Below are 18,674 nucleotides of genomic sequence, written 5' to 3' on the forward strand. Positions count from 1 at the left end.
CCCCCCAAAAAATTAATTAAAAATGAAAAGAAAAATAGTCAAATCAACTCAATCACTTCACGTGAGCGTGGCGTGGAGGACGGTGGCGTTATGGAGAAGACAAATGAACCTACCCCGTGGAAGGAAGGGCTCCTGCCTCCAGGCCCCTGTAGCCAAGGTGGCCACGGCGATCCCTTGGGTTGGGCAAGGAGGAGGGAGAGCCGCTTTGCCAGACACCAGGAAGCCCAGGGGCCAGCCCAGAGGTAGCTGGGAAGGGCACCGGGTCCCCTCGTCCTCCAGGGGACGGTTGGGGTTTGGGGGGTCACCTCCTTCCCAAGAGAGGAGGTTGGTTGGGACCCGAGTGGGGAAGGATGGGGTGGTGGATCCTGGCGCCCGGGGGCCGGGGATCTGGAGAGCGGCGATCCCGCCGGCTTCCCAGGATGCTGATCACTGCCAGTCCTTAGCTAAAAAGTCCGATTTTTTAGGGAATTTAGGGGGGAGGGAAAAAAATAAAAGGAAATCTGAGGTAACGTGGTGGTCCCGGACGAAGAGGTGGTGGTGGGGGGGTACAAACTCCACCCCGGGACCAGGAATGGTGATCGGAGAGTTATTTTGGGAAGCCCTGGAGACACGGCTTCCATCACCATCACCACCATCCGTGTTCAAAAGAAAAAACTGGAAATAAAATGGAAATCATGTTGTGCTACACTTCCGGTCGTTAATTTTATAATGGCTCATAGCTTTAGACTTTTAAATCTGTAGTGTATTAATTTTTTTTTTTTCTTCTCTACATATGTTTCACATTTCTCACTTAATATAACATAAATAATTTGGTTAATAGATTTAACCTGCACATTTCAGCCACATTAATATATATAAGAATCTGTTAATGGTATAAATAATTCTTTTTAAATAAAATAAATCTGATATGTTACATAATACTGATAAAAATTACTGTTGCTAATAGTTTTGTAAGCCACCCTTAATTTTTTAATTTTGTTTTAATACTGCGAGCTGGATACTGGAATTCCTTTTGGGAATGCTGTGGAGCACAGAGCATTGCCCTTTCATTCTACTGCGAAACCAAACCGTAATTGATCCCGATCACATTATTAAAGGCAGGGCCTCTGCCCCCTGGAAAGTCAACACGATGGTTAATGACATTAGATAATTTAAGCTAATAAATCTAGGGGTTTTGAGGGGGGTCAACGTTAAGGGGAGAGGAGGGGGTATAAACTGTTTAGTTTCTCAGGTGGCTATGAAACTTTAACTACAGAAAACGGTTGACTAAAATAGTCTAACTTTTTTTTTTCTTTTCTCTTTTTCCTTTTTAATAAAATCTACAGCGTTTTCTACTTTAAAAGTTAAGTAAATAAAAACGCAACGGCTCGTTGCAGCCTTTTGAGTTCTGAGTGAAGAGCTGTGATCCCACACCCCCTGGGGAATCTCTGCAGCTCTTCCTACAGAGCCCTGAGGGGAGCACAGCGCTTCCAGGCAAGGTTCATTCCAAACAGACAGCATCCATGGACACTCAAAGTGGCGTGAAGTGTATGTCATAATTAAGGTATTACATAATCATGCCTTCTCTCTGCTGTTAAATACAAAAACAGCATCTTTTACATTATCATATAAAAGCATTTAGGCTGTATTTTTATTTATCACTTTACACTGGTAGTCTCTTGTATGTGTACTCAATAGAAACCAAAGAATTTTGTACACTATTTTTTGTACAATAAAAGATAAAGTGTGCATTAGGTACGCTTGTACATGACAATATTGTACAATATTTACATTTCAGATATCACCATGAAATTCTGTATTATCTATATACACAATGAAAATTTCTCAGAAACATTTGGACTATTTCTTATAATCACAATTTTAGTATTATAGAAAAAAAAAAAAAAAAAATTCAGTAATCATCTGACATTGTTACTGCAACCTTCCAAGATTTCTGATTGGCTTATCCAGCAACTGCTATCCCTCCTAATCATCAAAAATATTGTACCACTAATCCGTGTAGCACCCTGCGATGGGATCTATCCGTCTTCATATAAATATTGATATAACCACCTCTATATCAATACCTACACATAGACTTTTGTGCACGTTCGTTTCGATAAGCACTGGACCAGTAACAAAGACATTCAATGTTATCTAGAGATCTTCCTCCTCTTGGGCTTTGGAGGCTTCACTTGTCTGTCTCCCTGGGGGATTTGGTGGACCTAAAAAGAAGTATATTTAGAAGTTAGCAAAGAATATTGGTCAAAGGAACCAACCAGTAAACAACGAGCTACAGGATTGCATCAAGCTCTGTCATGAAATGGTTGTCATTATTTCATGTCTACGTGGAAGCCTGAATTAAAAGGAACTAAAGAACTTTAAGGCACGGGGGAGACAAAGGTTCCTGTCACAGTTGGTACCTCTCAAAGGCACCTGGGGAAAAGCACCTGCTACAGTAATTGTGGAATGACATAATGAGGAACTGAACCCCAAACTGCAATGACAACAAATTCACAGAATCACAGAATGGTTGGAAGGGACATTTGAGATCATTGAGTCTAACCATACACACACACACACCAAAAAACAAACCCCCAAAAACCCACCAAAAAAACCCCCAAACCCCAAAAAACCCACCAAAAAAACCCCAAAACCCCAAAAACCAAAACACCCAACCCAACAATCTCAGCACTAGAGCATGCCCTAAAATGCCACATCTACACGTTTCTTGAATATGTCCAGGGATGGTGACTCCACCACCTCCCTGGGCAGGCTGTTCCAGGGCCTGACCACCCTCTCAGGAAAGTCATTCTTCCCAAGATCTCATCTAACCCTCCCCTGCCCCAACTTCAGATTCCTCTGGTCCTGAATTCTCAGCCACAAACCTTTGCACATCACCGTGACAAGAGCAGTACAGTAGGAAGAAGGTGGTGACAAAATATTGGTAACAGGAGGAAAAAAAAAAAAAGAGAAGTCCAATTCAGGTCTGTGCTGGTGTTGTTAAGGAACAGGCCACGTTTAGTAAAGTCTGTCTCCATCTAACCATGAAAAGGAAATGTTCAGTTTCGAGTTAAGAGCTGGATTAATTCGAGCATCACTGAGGGCTGAGCACAAAACACAACCCAAGTGGGGAAGGGAGGGGGGGAGGCGCCGGCTCTGGCGTGGAATGGCACCACCATCTGTCGGTGGATCCTCTGGTCCTGAACTCTCAGCCACAAACCTTTGCACATCACCGTGACAAGAGCAAAACAGTAGGAAGAAGGTGGTGACAAAATATTGGTAACAGGAGGAAAAAAAAAAAAAGAGAAGTCAAATTCAGGTCTGTGCTGGTGTTGTTAAGGAACAGGCCACGTTTAGTAAAGTCTGTCTCCATCTAACCATGAAAAGGAAATGTTCAGTTTCGAGTTAAGAGCTGGATTAATTCGAGCATCACTGAGGGCTGAGCACAAAACACAACCCAAGTGGGGAAGGGAGGGGGGGAGGCGCCGGCTCTGGCGTGGAATGGCACCACCATCTGTCGGTGGAAGCAGGATGCAGCTCTCCAGCAGCAACAAACCCTTCAGCATCCTGCTAAATGACTTCCTGGGGTCCGTCCTGCGTTCCCTCAGACCGCTAATATTTGTTACGTATCCATCAGCTCTCACCGATAACGCTGGGAGCTAATTATCTTGTTTGCACGCGCTTTTAATTCAAAATTTAACTCGTGTCTGAGCAGTAGTAGCTGAAAAAAAATGCAAGTCACTAAAAAGGGAACCACTGATTCCCTACGAGTGTTGCCAGGAAGCATCACCTTGATGGAAATCGACCCTGATCACAAATTGTGTGATGAACTAATTAAGATAGAAAGGAGGAGGACGATGTAACGACACGCAGGTCCGTCAGCTCGTCCGAACAACCCCATCGACAGCAGCTTCCCCGGAGATAAAATGCATATAGCACAGAGTTTTTTAGTACTCCTGGATTTATAAATGAAAAGAAGGTCTCAGGGGAATGGTCCAGCCCACACACGTACCCCACACAGGGATGGGGGTGCCAAACACACCCCCCACCCCTTGGTATTTATTTCTAACAGACCAACAGTCAGATCCTGCTCTCCTTTTCCTTCTGAAGACAAAAGGAAAACCTCCATCATTTTAAATCAATCTCATTTTGTTAAATTCAGAAGTTTAAACAAAAGATTTGATTTTGTTATTACTTACATCAGCCCTTAAAAGCTACTGAATAACTTATTTAATATTTCTCAGTGGTTCTGCAGCCAGCTCTGAGCCTGCAGCTCAGACACATTTCCTTTTAGATCCTCCAGATGCTCCCCTGAAGTTTTACTACAACTTCTGAATTTGCACATGCACAAGCACCTTCAGTGCTGAGCACCGAATATCAGGAAAAAGACCTTTTTAATGTATTGATCTATTTCATAATTAATAATTTGAATAGTCATCAATGACAAGACATGGCAGGTCATATGTGCTGTGACAGACTTTTTTTGCATTTCTCAATATACTTCAATGAAATTACAGCCACGTTTTCAATACGACGATGAGTACATTATATAAACCAAACTTTATATTAGAAATACATTAGAAAGATCCTGGGCTTATACAGTAACAGTGTAACTATTAGATTTGAGATTAAGAACACTCTTTTCTTTTTAACTTACCTTCCATGACACTATCTTTCATATCATGGGGGGAAAACTTTATTCAAAGAGTTTCACATTCATAAGAATGACACTTAAATGGGGTTTCAGTATCTTGCTACTCAAACTGAAAATGAAATGAGCCTGATTTTGTGTCACGAGGCAGAGAAAACCCATGGAATATGAGTGGGAATGGAACTGACCCAAATATCAGGCTGCGCATGTAGAAATATGTCGAGGAATCTCTCCTGATAAAAAATAATATAATTGGCCACACAACTTAAATGCTACGACTTTTCCCATTTTTCAGAATGACCAGACATTTGCAAGCAGGAGAAATATTGAAATTTCCACGTTATTCAAGAAAATAAAAAAACATTTATATTAGAAAGCAACCCAAACGGACAGTCCCAGTCTCCAACTGACACACGTGCAGAAATGCAGAAAAAAGGGAATTATTGCTAAGGTGAAAAGGCACTTACATTCCCAGACATTTTGTCTAGTTCACTCATGGCCTCGTGTATAGCAGCTTCTAAATGGTTATTTAGCTTTCCACTTCTAGGAAGAAAAATAAATAATAATGCCATCAGTAATTCTTAGGAACAGAAAAGAAACTTTAAAAAAATGAATAATAAACACATTAACTCATTGGACATATTCTACTAGAGCCTCCCAGGCTGTTACAGCACGTGTAGTAAGATCAGACCTATACATAATATTATGCAAATTAAAGACTTGTGTTATAATTACAGAATTAAAATTAAAGCCAGCACTTCAGTGAGTTGTATGTTAGTTACAATAGCCACAAGACGGATTACATCCACGAATAAAAAAAATAAATAGCATTTTGTGCAATCTTTTTTTAAAATCATTAGCGAAAGGCCAGACTCTGATGGGTTTTGACCAGGAGCAGGAGTAACTCCAGCTCCTCGGGACTTTCTTCAGGGCTTCAAGAGTTACTGACCCTCTCGTGCCTCTGCTTCCCTCTCCATGGGACATGCCATGTTTATTCTGTAAATCTGGTTACATTTCAGCAATATTTTTGGGAAGGTCTAAGTACAGACACTGCCAACTTCTTGAAAAATCAGTGCGTGATCTACAAAGTTTTCCTCCTACCCAAAGCACAAAGCTCAAAGTCAAATATCCCTTCTAACTGTAAAGAGCCAGAGGAAAAGAAGTCACATTAGTCCTCTAAAACATTGCTAGGCTGCTGACAGCAACACCAAGGATTATGGTAAAGGTAAGGAGAAGACTTTCTTCTTCCAACCCAAAATCTGCCATTGGGCAGCTCCACACACATCTAATTTTACAGAGACTTTTTTTAATCTATGTATATTTCTTTTTCTAAAAGAAGTTTCCCACTTGGACACCATGCTAAATCTATGTATATTTCTTTTTTTTTAAAAGAAGTTTCCCACTTGGACACCATGCTCTGCACCACAGGTCGTGCTTCTAATGGCTCTGTGATCACACCTCAGAGCTTCAAGTCCTTGAGCACATGTTACTATCGCTTGTCACAGAATCACAGAATGCTATGGGGTTGGAAGGGACCTCTGGAGATCACCTAGTTCAACCCCCTGCCAAAGCAGGTCCACCCAGAGCAGGTCCCACAGGAAAGGGTCTAGGCAGGGGTTGAATGTCTCCAGAGAAAGAGACTCCACCACCTCTCTGGGCAGCCTCTGCCAGGGCTCTGCCACCCTCACAGCAAAGAAGTTCCTCCTCAAGTTTAGGTGGAACTTCCTACATTGAAGTTTGTACCTATTCCCTCTTGTCCTGTCCTTGGGCACCACTGAAAAAAGACTGGCCCCATCCTCCTGACACCCACCCTTCAAGTATTTATAGGTGTTGATCAGATTCCCCCTCAGTCTTCTCCAGACTAAAAAGCCCCAAGTCCCTCAGCCTTTCCTTGTAAGAGAGATGCTCCAGGCCCCTCATCATCTTTGTAGCCCTCTGCTGTACTCTGCTTGTTGACAGAGTCTTGTCAAAGAGTAGTGACCATGAAGAGAAATGACTGAATAAGAGATGAGAAAGAGATTATCCTGGAGATGAGAGACATTTATTATGAGCATCCTTCACGATATCCTCAGGATGTAAGAGGACAAAGCAGGACATCCCTTCTTTGGAGATGCAGAAATGAGTGGAAGAGGGAGACAGCTCATGAGAGAAGACAATGGCAGAGAAGGGTGACAGAAAGGCTTGTCCCAAGCTGCCAAGGATGGCCATGTCACTAGGGCTGGTCTAGTGGGAGGTGTCCCTATCCATGGTAGGGGGGTTGGAACTTGATGGTCTTTAAGGTTCCTTCCAACATGAACCAGTCTACGATTGTGTGACTGTTCTTCACAGGAGACACTTTCTAAAGTATGACTGTTCTTCACAGGAGACACTTTCTAAAAAATCCCATCCCTTTTAATAAATAAAGATCATCACATCAGCTGGGACGTTCCTCCCTGGGACTTTAAGATTTATAGCAAAGATCATCACATCAGCTGGGATGTTCCTCCCTGGGACTTTAAGATTTATAGCAACCTAAAGCATTGGCAAAAGACTGACAAGGAAGTAGCACAGAGGAACTACCCAACCAGTGTTTCTCTAATTCCATCCCCCTCCTTCAGCAAGATGGTTTTCATCCCCATCAGTTCAGCTGGGAGCCAGAAGATCGGAGATCAGAGGTTTGCTATTCAAGTAAGATACTCCCTAGCACCATTTTGCACAAGAATTGCACAAGAAATTAAATAAAACTAGAAGCCTTATTGACTCGATGGCACAAAAGTGAAGTACAGTAGGACTTCATGCACTTACGAAGTTGCACAAGTTTAACTAAGGTTTTGAATGAATTAGTTAAAACAGTGGTAAAGGAATTCCACGCAAAATTAAAACTATGTATCCCATGTAGTTTAAATCAACCAGAGAAATGGTAAGATAAACTGAAATGAAGATTCTCATCCAAAGCCTGACGTGTCCACCTGGGTTTCTGAACTGCTTGAGCCAGACTGCAAACCCAAGTTTAAGATATGCAACTTGGACAAGTTAAGGCACCCATAGATATTATAAGTGACAAATGAAATTCTGTTTAGTGGCAGCATAACTTCCTAAAAAGGTAATATGGCTCTATTTCTAATGCAGATATCTTAATAACTGATAACACTGCTGACTTGCAAGTCATCTAAAAGCAGATTTCAGATGTCAAGCTCCCTGTATGTGATGTAAAGTTGTTTAATCAAGATTATACTCTATCAGCAACCCTCCCTTTTTACAACATCTACAAAATTATTACTATTAGTCAAAACGGGCATTTGAAAGTGTTTAAAATATAAATGATCACTCAAATTGTAGTCTTCAGACACTGTTGTTATGTTCATTTCACTATGAAGATGATGATCTGCCCTGAGGGAATCAAAAGTTTCCAAAGTGTCCATCACTGAAATATCCATTTACTGCAGACAAAACGCTGCAGCTAAAACACCTGAGAATCTGATGTCAGATAAACTTATGCATCAGGTCCATAGTGATACAAACCAACCTATAAATATCCCAATTTTTGTCAAATACCATTTAAAACATTCCAGCAACAGTTTGTTCCTCTCATTAAAAAGCAGCACATCAGCTCTGAGAAGAACTCTCAAGGCTTTGGGGAAGGATTTAAATTCCAGGAGGGTAGAAGAACTCTCATGGCCAACAGCTTTGGGGAAGGATTTAAATTCCAGGAGGGACGTCAGAAGCTTGACTGTTCAACGCTAAGAAGCCACGTTCAAACTGAAATTTGAAATACCAGTATGGGTGGTAGAGATGGTACCGGTAGGGATGGTAAATGGCACATCCCTGAGGAAAGAGAGGGGAAATATCACACAGGAAACCACAGGAGAAGGAGATGCTGGTATTGGGTGATGACCCTTGGAAGATGCTTTGCATGCAATGGGCCAGGAGAACACTAGTGGGCAGAGGAATACAGGTAACCATGAAGCTTGTGGAGAGCAAAGTTTGGCTCAGATGAGGCTCTGATAAGGGAAGACTGGACCTCCAGCAGATAATCTTCTAGAGACCACAACCAGGTAGGTGAGAAAGTTGCTACATCATGACCTGCCGGAAGCAAGGACAGACGTGGTTTGGAAAAGAACAGAACGGCTGAGGAGAAGATGGAATGAGGTTGGGATGGCTCAGTGTTTGTACCAGAGTGCATTTTCCTACAAGAATAAATAGGACAGTTTAGGAGTCACACCATGCCTCTCAGATACCCCCAAGGAAAACACCTTACATGTTCTAGTGAAGGGCTACACAAAATGCTTCAGACCATGCTATTGACTGAGGTTACAAACCTCCGTGCAGCAGAGCTCACGCGTTTGGCCAAGCTGATCAATTGTGCTACAGGCACATTTTTTTTCTGGTGTCTTGTTTAGAAACCCAAGAAACTCAATACACAAAACATTCCCATTTAAAAACTAATACTTCAGGTTAGATTAAGAATTATGATTCACAAATACTGGATTTAGGGTGCTTCCTATTACAACCCTATTGTAATACAGCTTTTAGCTTTACAGACATTTCTTATCTTTAATTTAGTTTTAATGATTTTATATTTAATATACAATATAAATACAAATTATTGGAGATTGACTCCAGACTGCGCAGTGAAGGAGACCACTGCAGTAGTCCCCTAAGTAACATCTGCTGCCAAAATTGGACAATATATTAGGGCTGAGACAAGAACTGTAGGAACACAATGAATAATTTATGGGGTTAAGGTATCTGAGTGTCATTTGGAGGACCCAGATACTAACCCTGCTCTGCTAAACACACAGGACCTACTCCATGCCCCCTCAACATAAATTCCTCGTGGGTTTCTTTACCCATGTCTTCTTTATTATTAAAGTGTTCAACTTGATGCCAGTCCTCAATATGTCTAAGTGCCTGGTACTTATACAAGGAGGAAACAGAAATAGGAATATTCTACATGGAGCAGTTATATCTAATGCTAAAGGTTTTAAAAAATCTGGACTGGTGTGGAACAAGATACTACAGAGACATGTACATACCAGAGAGAAGACCATAAGGAGAATAATAAATTTTGAAATAAATTTGAAACAGTATGCAGATAAAAGAGGAAGGGTCTATGAAGAAATACCAAAAAGATTTGAAATACGAAATAAGTACAAGTAGAAATATGGAGGAAAATCCCACAAGGGCTGTAAAGCAACCCCAGGAAAGGGGCAACCAGGTGCCCCAGTGTCCGGGGTATTTGATTCCTTCTGGGCAACCAACGGGGCAGAACCAGACGCGCCACAAAAAAAGGCCATTGGATTGAGTGGAACTGCAGACAACCCTTGCAGTCTGCTAAATATACAAATGCAAATTAGAATTATTTTTTTTTTCCTTAAAATCGTGCTGTTTGTTTCATCTTTAACACCTCTTTAAATTTGCTCCTGGTGTCACCTTCCCTGAGTCACGTATTTCGCTGCAGCGAAATATCAAATATCTAGGGAGCAAATATCTGGGGAGCTGCCAAAAGCCCTTCGATGTTCTCACCACACATCCTTAAACCCCAGTCAGATATTTTTGAGGATGATCTTGGAGAAAAACAACCACCAACATTGTCTCATTGGCATAAAAAAATATTTCTCTTAAGCGCCGCGTGACATATAAATAGAAGAAAGGCTTGCACCTTAAAAGGAGTTGAAGACAAATAATTATTTAATTCCCTTAAGCCTACGTTTATTGTGCTAAAGACAAGGGCTGCAAGCTGACTTTCAATTCTCACACAAAGTAATATATTTTCACTGCCACGGTAAATAAGCAGCAGCATCCTAGCACAAATCCAACCACAGTACAAGTTCTACTTTTCTACCCTTTTAGAGCTGTCCAGATTTTTTTGTTTTTCTCCTTAAGTCAACCATTCTTTTATCTACGCTGGTCCCTCCTGTCCTAGTATTTCTTGTTTCACAGCCTTTCTGTCCTTGCATAACAGAAGCTAAAAGGGTAGATAAACCCAAACAGCTCACAGGTGTCTGACACAAAGCTCTGCCCTGAGCCCCTCCTCTGCTTAAATACAGCCAAACTTCACAAATTGTGAAATGCTCCTCTGTGATGGGAAATAAACCCAATTTATCTGAATAAAGCTGCTGCCAGAGGGAGAGGGGGAGAGATAAGAAGGGGAGATCTTGTTAAAAAAAGCGTACTTGGTCAGAATAGTTTTGATGTAATAACTTTTTTTTTTTTGCTGTAAATTGGAAATCCTACACATGAAAGCTCAAACAAGCAGGCTGACATTTTACAAAGGCTACTGTAAATATCAGAAGATGCAATAAAAATGCAGATATCAAAGATCTGCGATGATTATCATAACCAATGCAAGAAATTCAGAAAATTAACTCTTCGGGTTGGCTGATCTGCTCGACTCCCCAGAATGAGAGTCTTCGGAAGGAAAATAATTTAATTATTCCATTTCACTAGTAAATAAATGAGCCTTTACTCACTTTCTGTTCCTTTTCCTGGCTCGGTTGTAAGCTTCTAGACCTTCTGTTAGTGTCTTCAACTTCTCTGGCTCCACCTGAGTGAAGGTATGAACACCAAACCACATTACCCAGACCTGCAATTATTAAACACTGCTTTTACTTTACTGCTAGACATGCATTATCACGGAGCCTAATTTTCACTGCATCCATACGACACTATAACCTTCTCAGCAAAGAATAAATTAATGTATGGCTATACACACCCCCTCGTACATATACATATATATTGTAATTTCTCTAGATGTCTACACCACTAGCAATAGAAATGCACAAAACAAAGCCACAACATTGAAGAAAACAAAACTAAGAGGGGAAAATAACATTTTTAAAACCTTGTTTGTCTTTATAGTGTTAATACGAACACTCCTGTTCTGTACTCACAGTTTACAAATGTATTTTACAACTTTGAGACCACCTGGAACGCATTAAAATCCCAGGCTGCCTAGTAGATACGATGCAATTTTTACAGATGCCATCAACACCAAAGCCTTTCACATCACCTCCAATCTCAGGATGAAGCATTTAAGGCTCAACAACACCACTAATGGCACGGCCAAACTCATTCCTGTTCCCAAAGAGCCACGGTATGAGCTTAAGTTAAAAGAGGGGGCAGGCAAGTGACAAGTTTATTTATGCATTACAAATCTCTTAACTAGAATTTGCTTTGATTAGTCCTGAGAAAGATCTTTTTTATTATTATTTTTTTCTACTTAAAGCACATATTTCAATGATCTGCCGAGCCAGGAATGAAAGATCTTTTTTATTATTATTTTTTTTTACTTAAAGCACATATTTCAATGATCTGCCGAGCCAGGAATGAATTTGAGCCCGTGCTCAACAGGGTGGCTGAGCTGGTATTTAAAGCACTTTAACTGGAAATTTAAGTTCTCTTGAAATCAACCAGAATGATCATCTTTTAAGCAGCCTGAATACAAATCACTGCATAAAAGCACTGGCACCGCTGCAGAGGGACCAGGTAGTTCTGGTATAAACAATACAAACATCACAGAAAATTAATTATATCATCTGTATGATTTCATCATTTGCATCCTCAGAACATTAGGCCACTTAGCTCTGTATATCATTTTGATTTAGCTCAGTCATTTCTGCTTGTAAAAACAAACAAAAAAAGTATTTAAACACACCAATCCAAAGAAAATGAATGGATAAATTCCTTTTTCTTTGTCAGTATTTCGACATTTTGCTCATTTTTTCATCTTCGTATAACTTAACAAGAACCTTATATAGCATTTGTTTTATTGAAAAGTACAGCTTGTATTCTGACACAAGGAAAATGAATTCTATAAACACAAATTTATTAAGCACGCCTATATACAATCCCAAAAAAGAAATTTAAATGCAAATTCCCTCTAAACCTACCCTTTCAATCGCTAAATAATTCATATTTGCAATGAAACTGAATTTTAGACGTGACAACGTGAAGTTAATGAGTGAGCAAGTTATCAAAATCTCGGGAAATGAGGCCCAATATAAATACATGTTTAGACCAAATTTCACATGTCTCGAACTGATGCATCTGACAATGAAATTGGGAAATGCAGTCGTTTCAGGGACTTACAAGACGAGTCATTATTGGTGAAACCTGCACATGGGGAGGCAAGATGTCTATTTTCATAAAATACATTCATTTTTTCCCTTAAAACTGTGCTTGCTTTTCACGTAAGTCTGCGAATACCTGGAATAATTCTTCTCCTTATCAGACTTTGGAAAAATATAAATGCATATATAAGAAATACCACCTATTTAAAACCTGCGGAGCTTTTCTAGGCATAAACATGAGAAGAAAAGGCCCACGAGACCCACAAAATGAGCAAAACACCTTCAGAAGCTTCTACGTTACGTCTCCTCCGTTAAAATGGAATTATCAGAGGCAACGTGTCTCTGTCTGCAATACACTACAGCTCAGGCCTTCATTTTATAGAATGTTTGGAAAACAGCTAAAAAAATCAACTTACATTGTTTCAAATTGAACAGAATTAAAGAGCAGTGACATAATCATCTTGATCCTTTACCTTGGACACTCTACTACGAGATAAAGTTGCCATAAATGCTAAACTATACATTATCCACATCCCTGATATATATATATATGTATAAAAGGAAGAAATTCTGCAAAGGGCTGTAGGTGTCTGCCATTACATATACGAGAAAGTTCAATGGTGAATATTTTTATAAAGGGGTTATATCACGTTTGGGTCACAAGGGACATAAGTTACAAAAAGGAATCAGTATCTTCGTTACCGGAATTGTGAGGTTAGAACAGTAAAAAACCTGCCAGCACTTTTTTTGGAAGCAGTAGTATCAAATTGCCAACGTAACATGGTATTGGAAGGAACTATAACAGATAAATATTTGAATGAATAATATCATATACCTTCATTTACAATAAGCCATTACATCACTAAATAATACATACAAATGGGACTTTCAAGGACACTGAGAAATCACACTTATTATTATCAGTAGAACTATAAAATCCCAGTTTAACACCCCTAGTTTGACTGCTGGAAAGTCCTACCCAGGACAATACTTGGCCCATATGAATCACCATGAAACACACTAACATCAGGCAACTTCTCACACAAACCCTTCGACTTCCACATTGCTGCTCTCAAAGCCTTGTTCCCGTTTGGGTGATTGGATTTGGATATTAATCAAATCAATTACTTAATGAAATACACATCCTCCGTTTTAGGACGCACGTAGCTCCAGGCTTGCTTCTTCCCTTTTCAGGAATTTCTGCTGCTACCGGTGCGCTCCCCTTGGGTTCCTCTTCCATTTTCCAATAGCCAAAAAGCAAGTGTTCATTAGGAAACAAAAGTGCAATATTCCTCCTTTCTCCTGTTCAGGAAACACCGTTCTAGCTGCTCTTCAAACAGAGGCATTATTGCTTTTAATACCCAAAGTCTTTTAAAATGGAAACAAAAAATTAAATTATGTATGATATAAAGAACAGAGCATATACAAAGTGCCATGAAATCCCAACAGCATAGCAAAACTAATGTTACAATATAGGAGGTCAATATTTGATTATACAAATACTTTAAAAGATGTTTTAAGAAAGCTCTGCAGAAAATACAATTTTCAGAACTGCTGCTGTGACTCCCACCATCAATTGAAACTTTTCAGGGTTTTCTGAAGCGCAGAATTTCTGAAGACCATTTGATTTGCAAGGTTATTTCTTTTTAGTTTTCAAGGATTTTTGGGTTGGTTTTTTTTTTTTGGTTTGGTGTGTTTTGGTTTTGCTTTTTTTTTTTTACCTTTCTTCAGACCAGTCTGCCCAAACATCTAAAGAATGTAGCCGTACAGCATGTTAGAGGAGTGTCTGAACACGAGTACAGGTGCACGGGAGTTCCTGCCTATTTTCAACTAAAAACACAACCATTATGTAGAATTTTTACATTTTCACCTCTTCCGTATTTCCTTGTATCCCCCCTTTCAATCTCAACTCCTGACCTCTGGAATGGTCATTCACTCTGTACTTCTTACTGGGAAAAAATTAGACTTTTTTTTTTTTAGATTTAAAATTATTATTATTAAATTAAAAGCCTTCTGATGGGAGAGGTGGTCCATTACGTGGGACTTCCTGATGAAGAACTTGAAGCAGTCTCTCTTGCTGCCTCCACAAGTGCCTTGACAGCACTGCACATGCTTCCCTGCTGTTTGGGTTTCAATATAAAAACAATAAAAACCTGTGCTACTGAATATAATATCACACAATGCTTCTATAATGTACATAAGAGACACAAAATTAAAGGTGGGTTTCCACGAAAGCCACTCTACATTCTGGTAGCCGCAAACTGGGGAGTAAACTTATGAAATTGCTAAGGAATGCAAATGGAAAAAAAAAATATTTCACCTCTTTACAAAAGTTATAAACCATAAGCTCTTCAAATATATCAGAACAATCAAACAGACATGGATATACAATTTTGAGAAGTTAATACAAAAATGCATATACCTGGAATATATGTGCAGGGTAATTACCAAATTTGTAACTCATATTGTACACCTCTTAATTCTTCCAGTTTTATCTTTTATACTTTGTCATCCATCTCCTCTGCCTATACTTTATAAACTGACTTGTAACTTGGGGATCTAACCTTTCTAAGGAATGAGCTCGTAGGCATTCAAATATTATTATTAAAGCTTAGTGATTTCTCCATAAAGTAAATACTTGGGTTCAGCGTACGCAGAAGGGAGCTCTTTGAAACCTTTGTGGCCAAGAGATTTGCCACTGGCAAATAGAGACTAAAGTTCTCTTGAACCAGGGTTGAAACCACGCTGGCCAAACATCACCCTGGTTATTTACAGCACCAATTCATCAAAGACTCGTTGGACTGTTTGGGGAAATGACATTTGCACATCAGCCTCAGGTCACCCTACGATCACAACCTGCGCTAAGACCAGCAGTGGTTCCACCACAGAGACACCAGTTCCAGCTCAAGAAGTTCCTCCAGCCTCACCGGTGGGAGGCTGTTGATGAAGAAGCCCTCATCAACATCTTCTTGGACTTTCTCTCCTCTGGATATCTGCTGTTGGCCACATTTAGGGGAAAGGGATACTTTTGCCCAACGCACTATCACCGTTCTTAGGTTCTTACAAACGTTGTGCAACGTACTAGGCAGGTTTATGGGGAAAAAGACCTAATTTTTAAATGGTTTGGTTTCTTAGTGCCAGAGGTAAAACGTTATTTCATTATGTCTTTCCTTTCTGCTCACATATTTTTAAAATTTGCTTTTTATAAAATGGCACTTCAAAGTATTTATATATGGAAGATGCGAAATGTTTTATAAGAACTCAAAAAATAAAATATTATTCAAATAGGGGAGACTAAAATTTGAAATATTTATCATAATAAAATAACCAATAACTCCTGACAACTGTATTTTCTGTACATTCCCCAACAAGCATATGATTTGTCAATAAAAAAAGGAATTTAGTGTGAAAGAGTAAATTGGAGTGCTTTCCTCACTATTAAAAGATGGTCAAAACCTGCTTTCAAGGTGAAAATGCACATGCGTTTCTTCTTAAATAAGAGTGTACGTGTCAATCAGAGAGCTTTTACTTATTACAGACCCCTCAACCTGATTAGATTGGTTTTCCTTTTTTGCAGTTTTTAACATTTTGAGATATCCCCATATCAGTTTCTTTGGACACGACCAGAAGTTCAACTAAATCCACAAAGTAAGTTAAACAATTTTTCATTAACAATATTTTTTGTGTAGCAAGTCTTTTGTGCACAAATATATAATCTGTTTCATGGCATGGGTAGAAGTATCTCAGATAACTATGGGAAAAATTCAGTTGTGCAAGCTATAATTATGAAAAAAAAAAAAAAGCAATTTGCACTATTAAAATAAGAGACAAAGAATAAAATAAAGAATGGACCGAGATAGGTTTGATAAACACTTGTATGGGCATAGGTACATGTGCATATAGACAGATAGATATGTGCATAGATATATATAAATATACCTTCCCCTCCTCAGCGTTTTGTTGACATGAATTGTGAACTTCTTCTTCTCTTACTAGTTTTCCAGGCCATGAAGTCAGTCCTTTGATTTGGCCCCAGACCAAGTCGCCAACATTAAACGTCCTCGGCCTGTAATGTATCAGCTCATTTGAAGAAGGGGAGTCTGGGTTCCTTAGGTCATCTTCACTACTGATGCTTTTAGCATCCGAAGGGCTAGGCACACACCCATTAATGCTTTTGGCATTAAAATCTCCATTGTAATGGATATAGTCTTTAACCAACGAACTTTCCAAGCTGTTTGAGGAACTTGGAGATTGCTCTTCCAGAATCAGGTCTTGTTTAGAAGTGTTCAGCAACTCCCCAAATCCTCTGTTCTGCTGAGGCCTGTTGCCGTTTATGTGTGCACATCGTTCCACAGTGTTCTCCAGTCTTTCCTTAAAACTCATCATAGTTCTTTTGTAATTGTTATACCTGAAATTCTCCTCCAACATTTTATCACTTTGACAGTTTCGCTGTGATAACAGTATCTGATGCTGCTCGCCTTGCAATAATGGCAGTGTGGAGATGTTATTGGGCCTTTCGTGACAAGGACTACTATGGATATGGGCAGAGTGGTCTAGAAACTCATCACATTTCCATCTATTTATCTCACTGACAGGACTTTGCTCCCCTTCCCACTGTTTTTTGGGTGTGTTACAACTGGTTGATTTGTAATATTCATACCCATCCCCTTCACTTGAATTTTTACCGTGCTCTGAATTCTTCAGGATTCGCGTTCCTCTACTGTTCCTTATCCTACCTTCATGATCAGAAACGGCAACGTTCCTTCCATGGATTACCGCGCTGACAGCACTAGAAAGATTTAACGGGTCACCAATTGAGGCTGTGAAGGCACTCATGGCACTCAAAGCTGGAATGGGACTCATCTGTGTTGTACTGCTAACGGCAGTGGTGATCACCACCTGCATTCCTTTGCTTGCAGCATCTACAACCGCTTTGTAGATGGCGTCCACCGACGTATCACCCTGAGCAGCGAGGTTGAGGTTGTCCTTCGCCTGTTGTCCAAGAGAGGGTTCAGTCCTTTGCTGCAGATCACAAGATGTTTCTTGGAAAGGAGGAAGCATAGTGTTGGAGCTCTCAGGAACCGGCGCCATTCCCATTTGAGTGATCATTCTCTTGTTTAGGACAGCAGCGTCTTCCTGCATCCTCACCTGGAAAAAAATAAAAAAAGCAGAGAAAAAGATGGAAATTGCTACTCTTCTGCCCAAAGTTGCATTTCAACAGACAAACTCTGTTTCACTTTAATAAAAAAAATGAGGATGGTGGCCAGGGTGACTCTTTGTTATGGCACATAATTTATTTTGGTTATACATCACTTATGAAGTTTAATGCTGCACCAGCTGGAGAGAGAAAACAGAAAAAAAAGCCTGATTTAGAGGAAAAGAAAACCACTGGCTTTTAGACTTTGCTTCGTGGATCAAAACAGTTGCCTTGCATGAATTGATACAGCCTACCATGCACTGCTGAAACTACATTACCATCTCCTTCAGAGTAATTTCAGGGATTTCTTCTTCCGATGGAAGTCCAGCACCCTCCTTTTTGCTCCCAAGTCCTAAACAACTCCACCAAGGTCAACATTTCTCTTCTCAACTGCTCTCTTTCCTTCCTTCCCAGACCCTAATTTTCCTTCTTTCCTCCCTACCAAGTGTTCCTCTGGGCTCCCCATATGCTCCCCGTTCGACTTCTGGAACGGAGGCCATCGCTTTCCTTTCGGAATTGGCTAGCATTTCTGGTTTTTCCCTTTTGGTTTTGTCCTTCTCTTGTGGGATCTCTTTTTCCTTCAGTCCCCTGTAAGCCCTGCATCCCTCTGCGCTGCAGCTCTAACGCCAGGCACTGCCACAGCAAACTGGAACCTTCAGATTAAAGCAACTCTGCTTTTTATATTTCTTGTCACATACGTAGGCGGTGAAGACGGTGTCAATAATAATGCTATAACAACAAAATAATAATATAAAAAACAAGGGTAAAATGTTTCCCCAAAGCTCCTTTAAAT

At 40.0% G+C, this 18,674-nt stretch overlaps 1 protein-coding gene across 4 annotated transcripts in view; it reads right to left on the reverse strand.

Annotated features, from left to right (window-relative positions):
- Positions 1–1,593: 1,593 nt before the first annotated feature.
- MBD5 (methyl-CpG binding domain protein 5) overlaps positions 1,594–18,674 on the reverse strand; it is a 95,081-nt gene continuing 78,000 nt past the window's right edge. For 3 of the 4 annotated variants that reach the window (XM_014941180.1, XM_014941179.1, XM_014941178.1), the window contains 4 exons: positions 16,624–17,832; positions 11,086–11,198; positions 5,101–5,176; positions 1,594–2,204 (listed from right to left, as the gene is read on the reverse strand). In XM_014941180.1, coding sequence (XP_014796666.1) covers positions 2,133–2,204; positions 5,101–5,176; positions 11,086–11,198; positions 16,624–17,832 — 1,470 coding nt within the window. In that variant the 3' untranslated portion in view covers positions 1,594–2,132. The remainder of the gene's footprint in view (positions 2,205–5,100; positions 5,177–11,085; positions 11,199–16,623; positions 17,833–18,674) is intronic. The other variant, XM_014941181.1, reaches the window with a different exon arrangement.

This window comes from Calidris pugnax, unplaced genomic scaffold (genome assembly GCF_001431845.1).
Source record: "Calidris pugnax isolate Ruff unplaced genomic scaffold, ASM143184v1 scaffold60, whole genome shotgun sequence".
NCBI classification, from domain to species: Eukaryota; Metazoa; Chordata; class Aves; order Charadriiformes; family Scolopacidae; genus Calidris; species Calidris pugnax.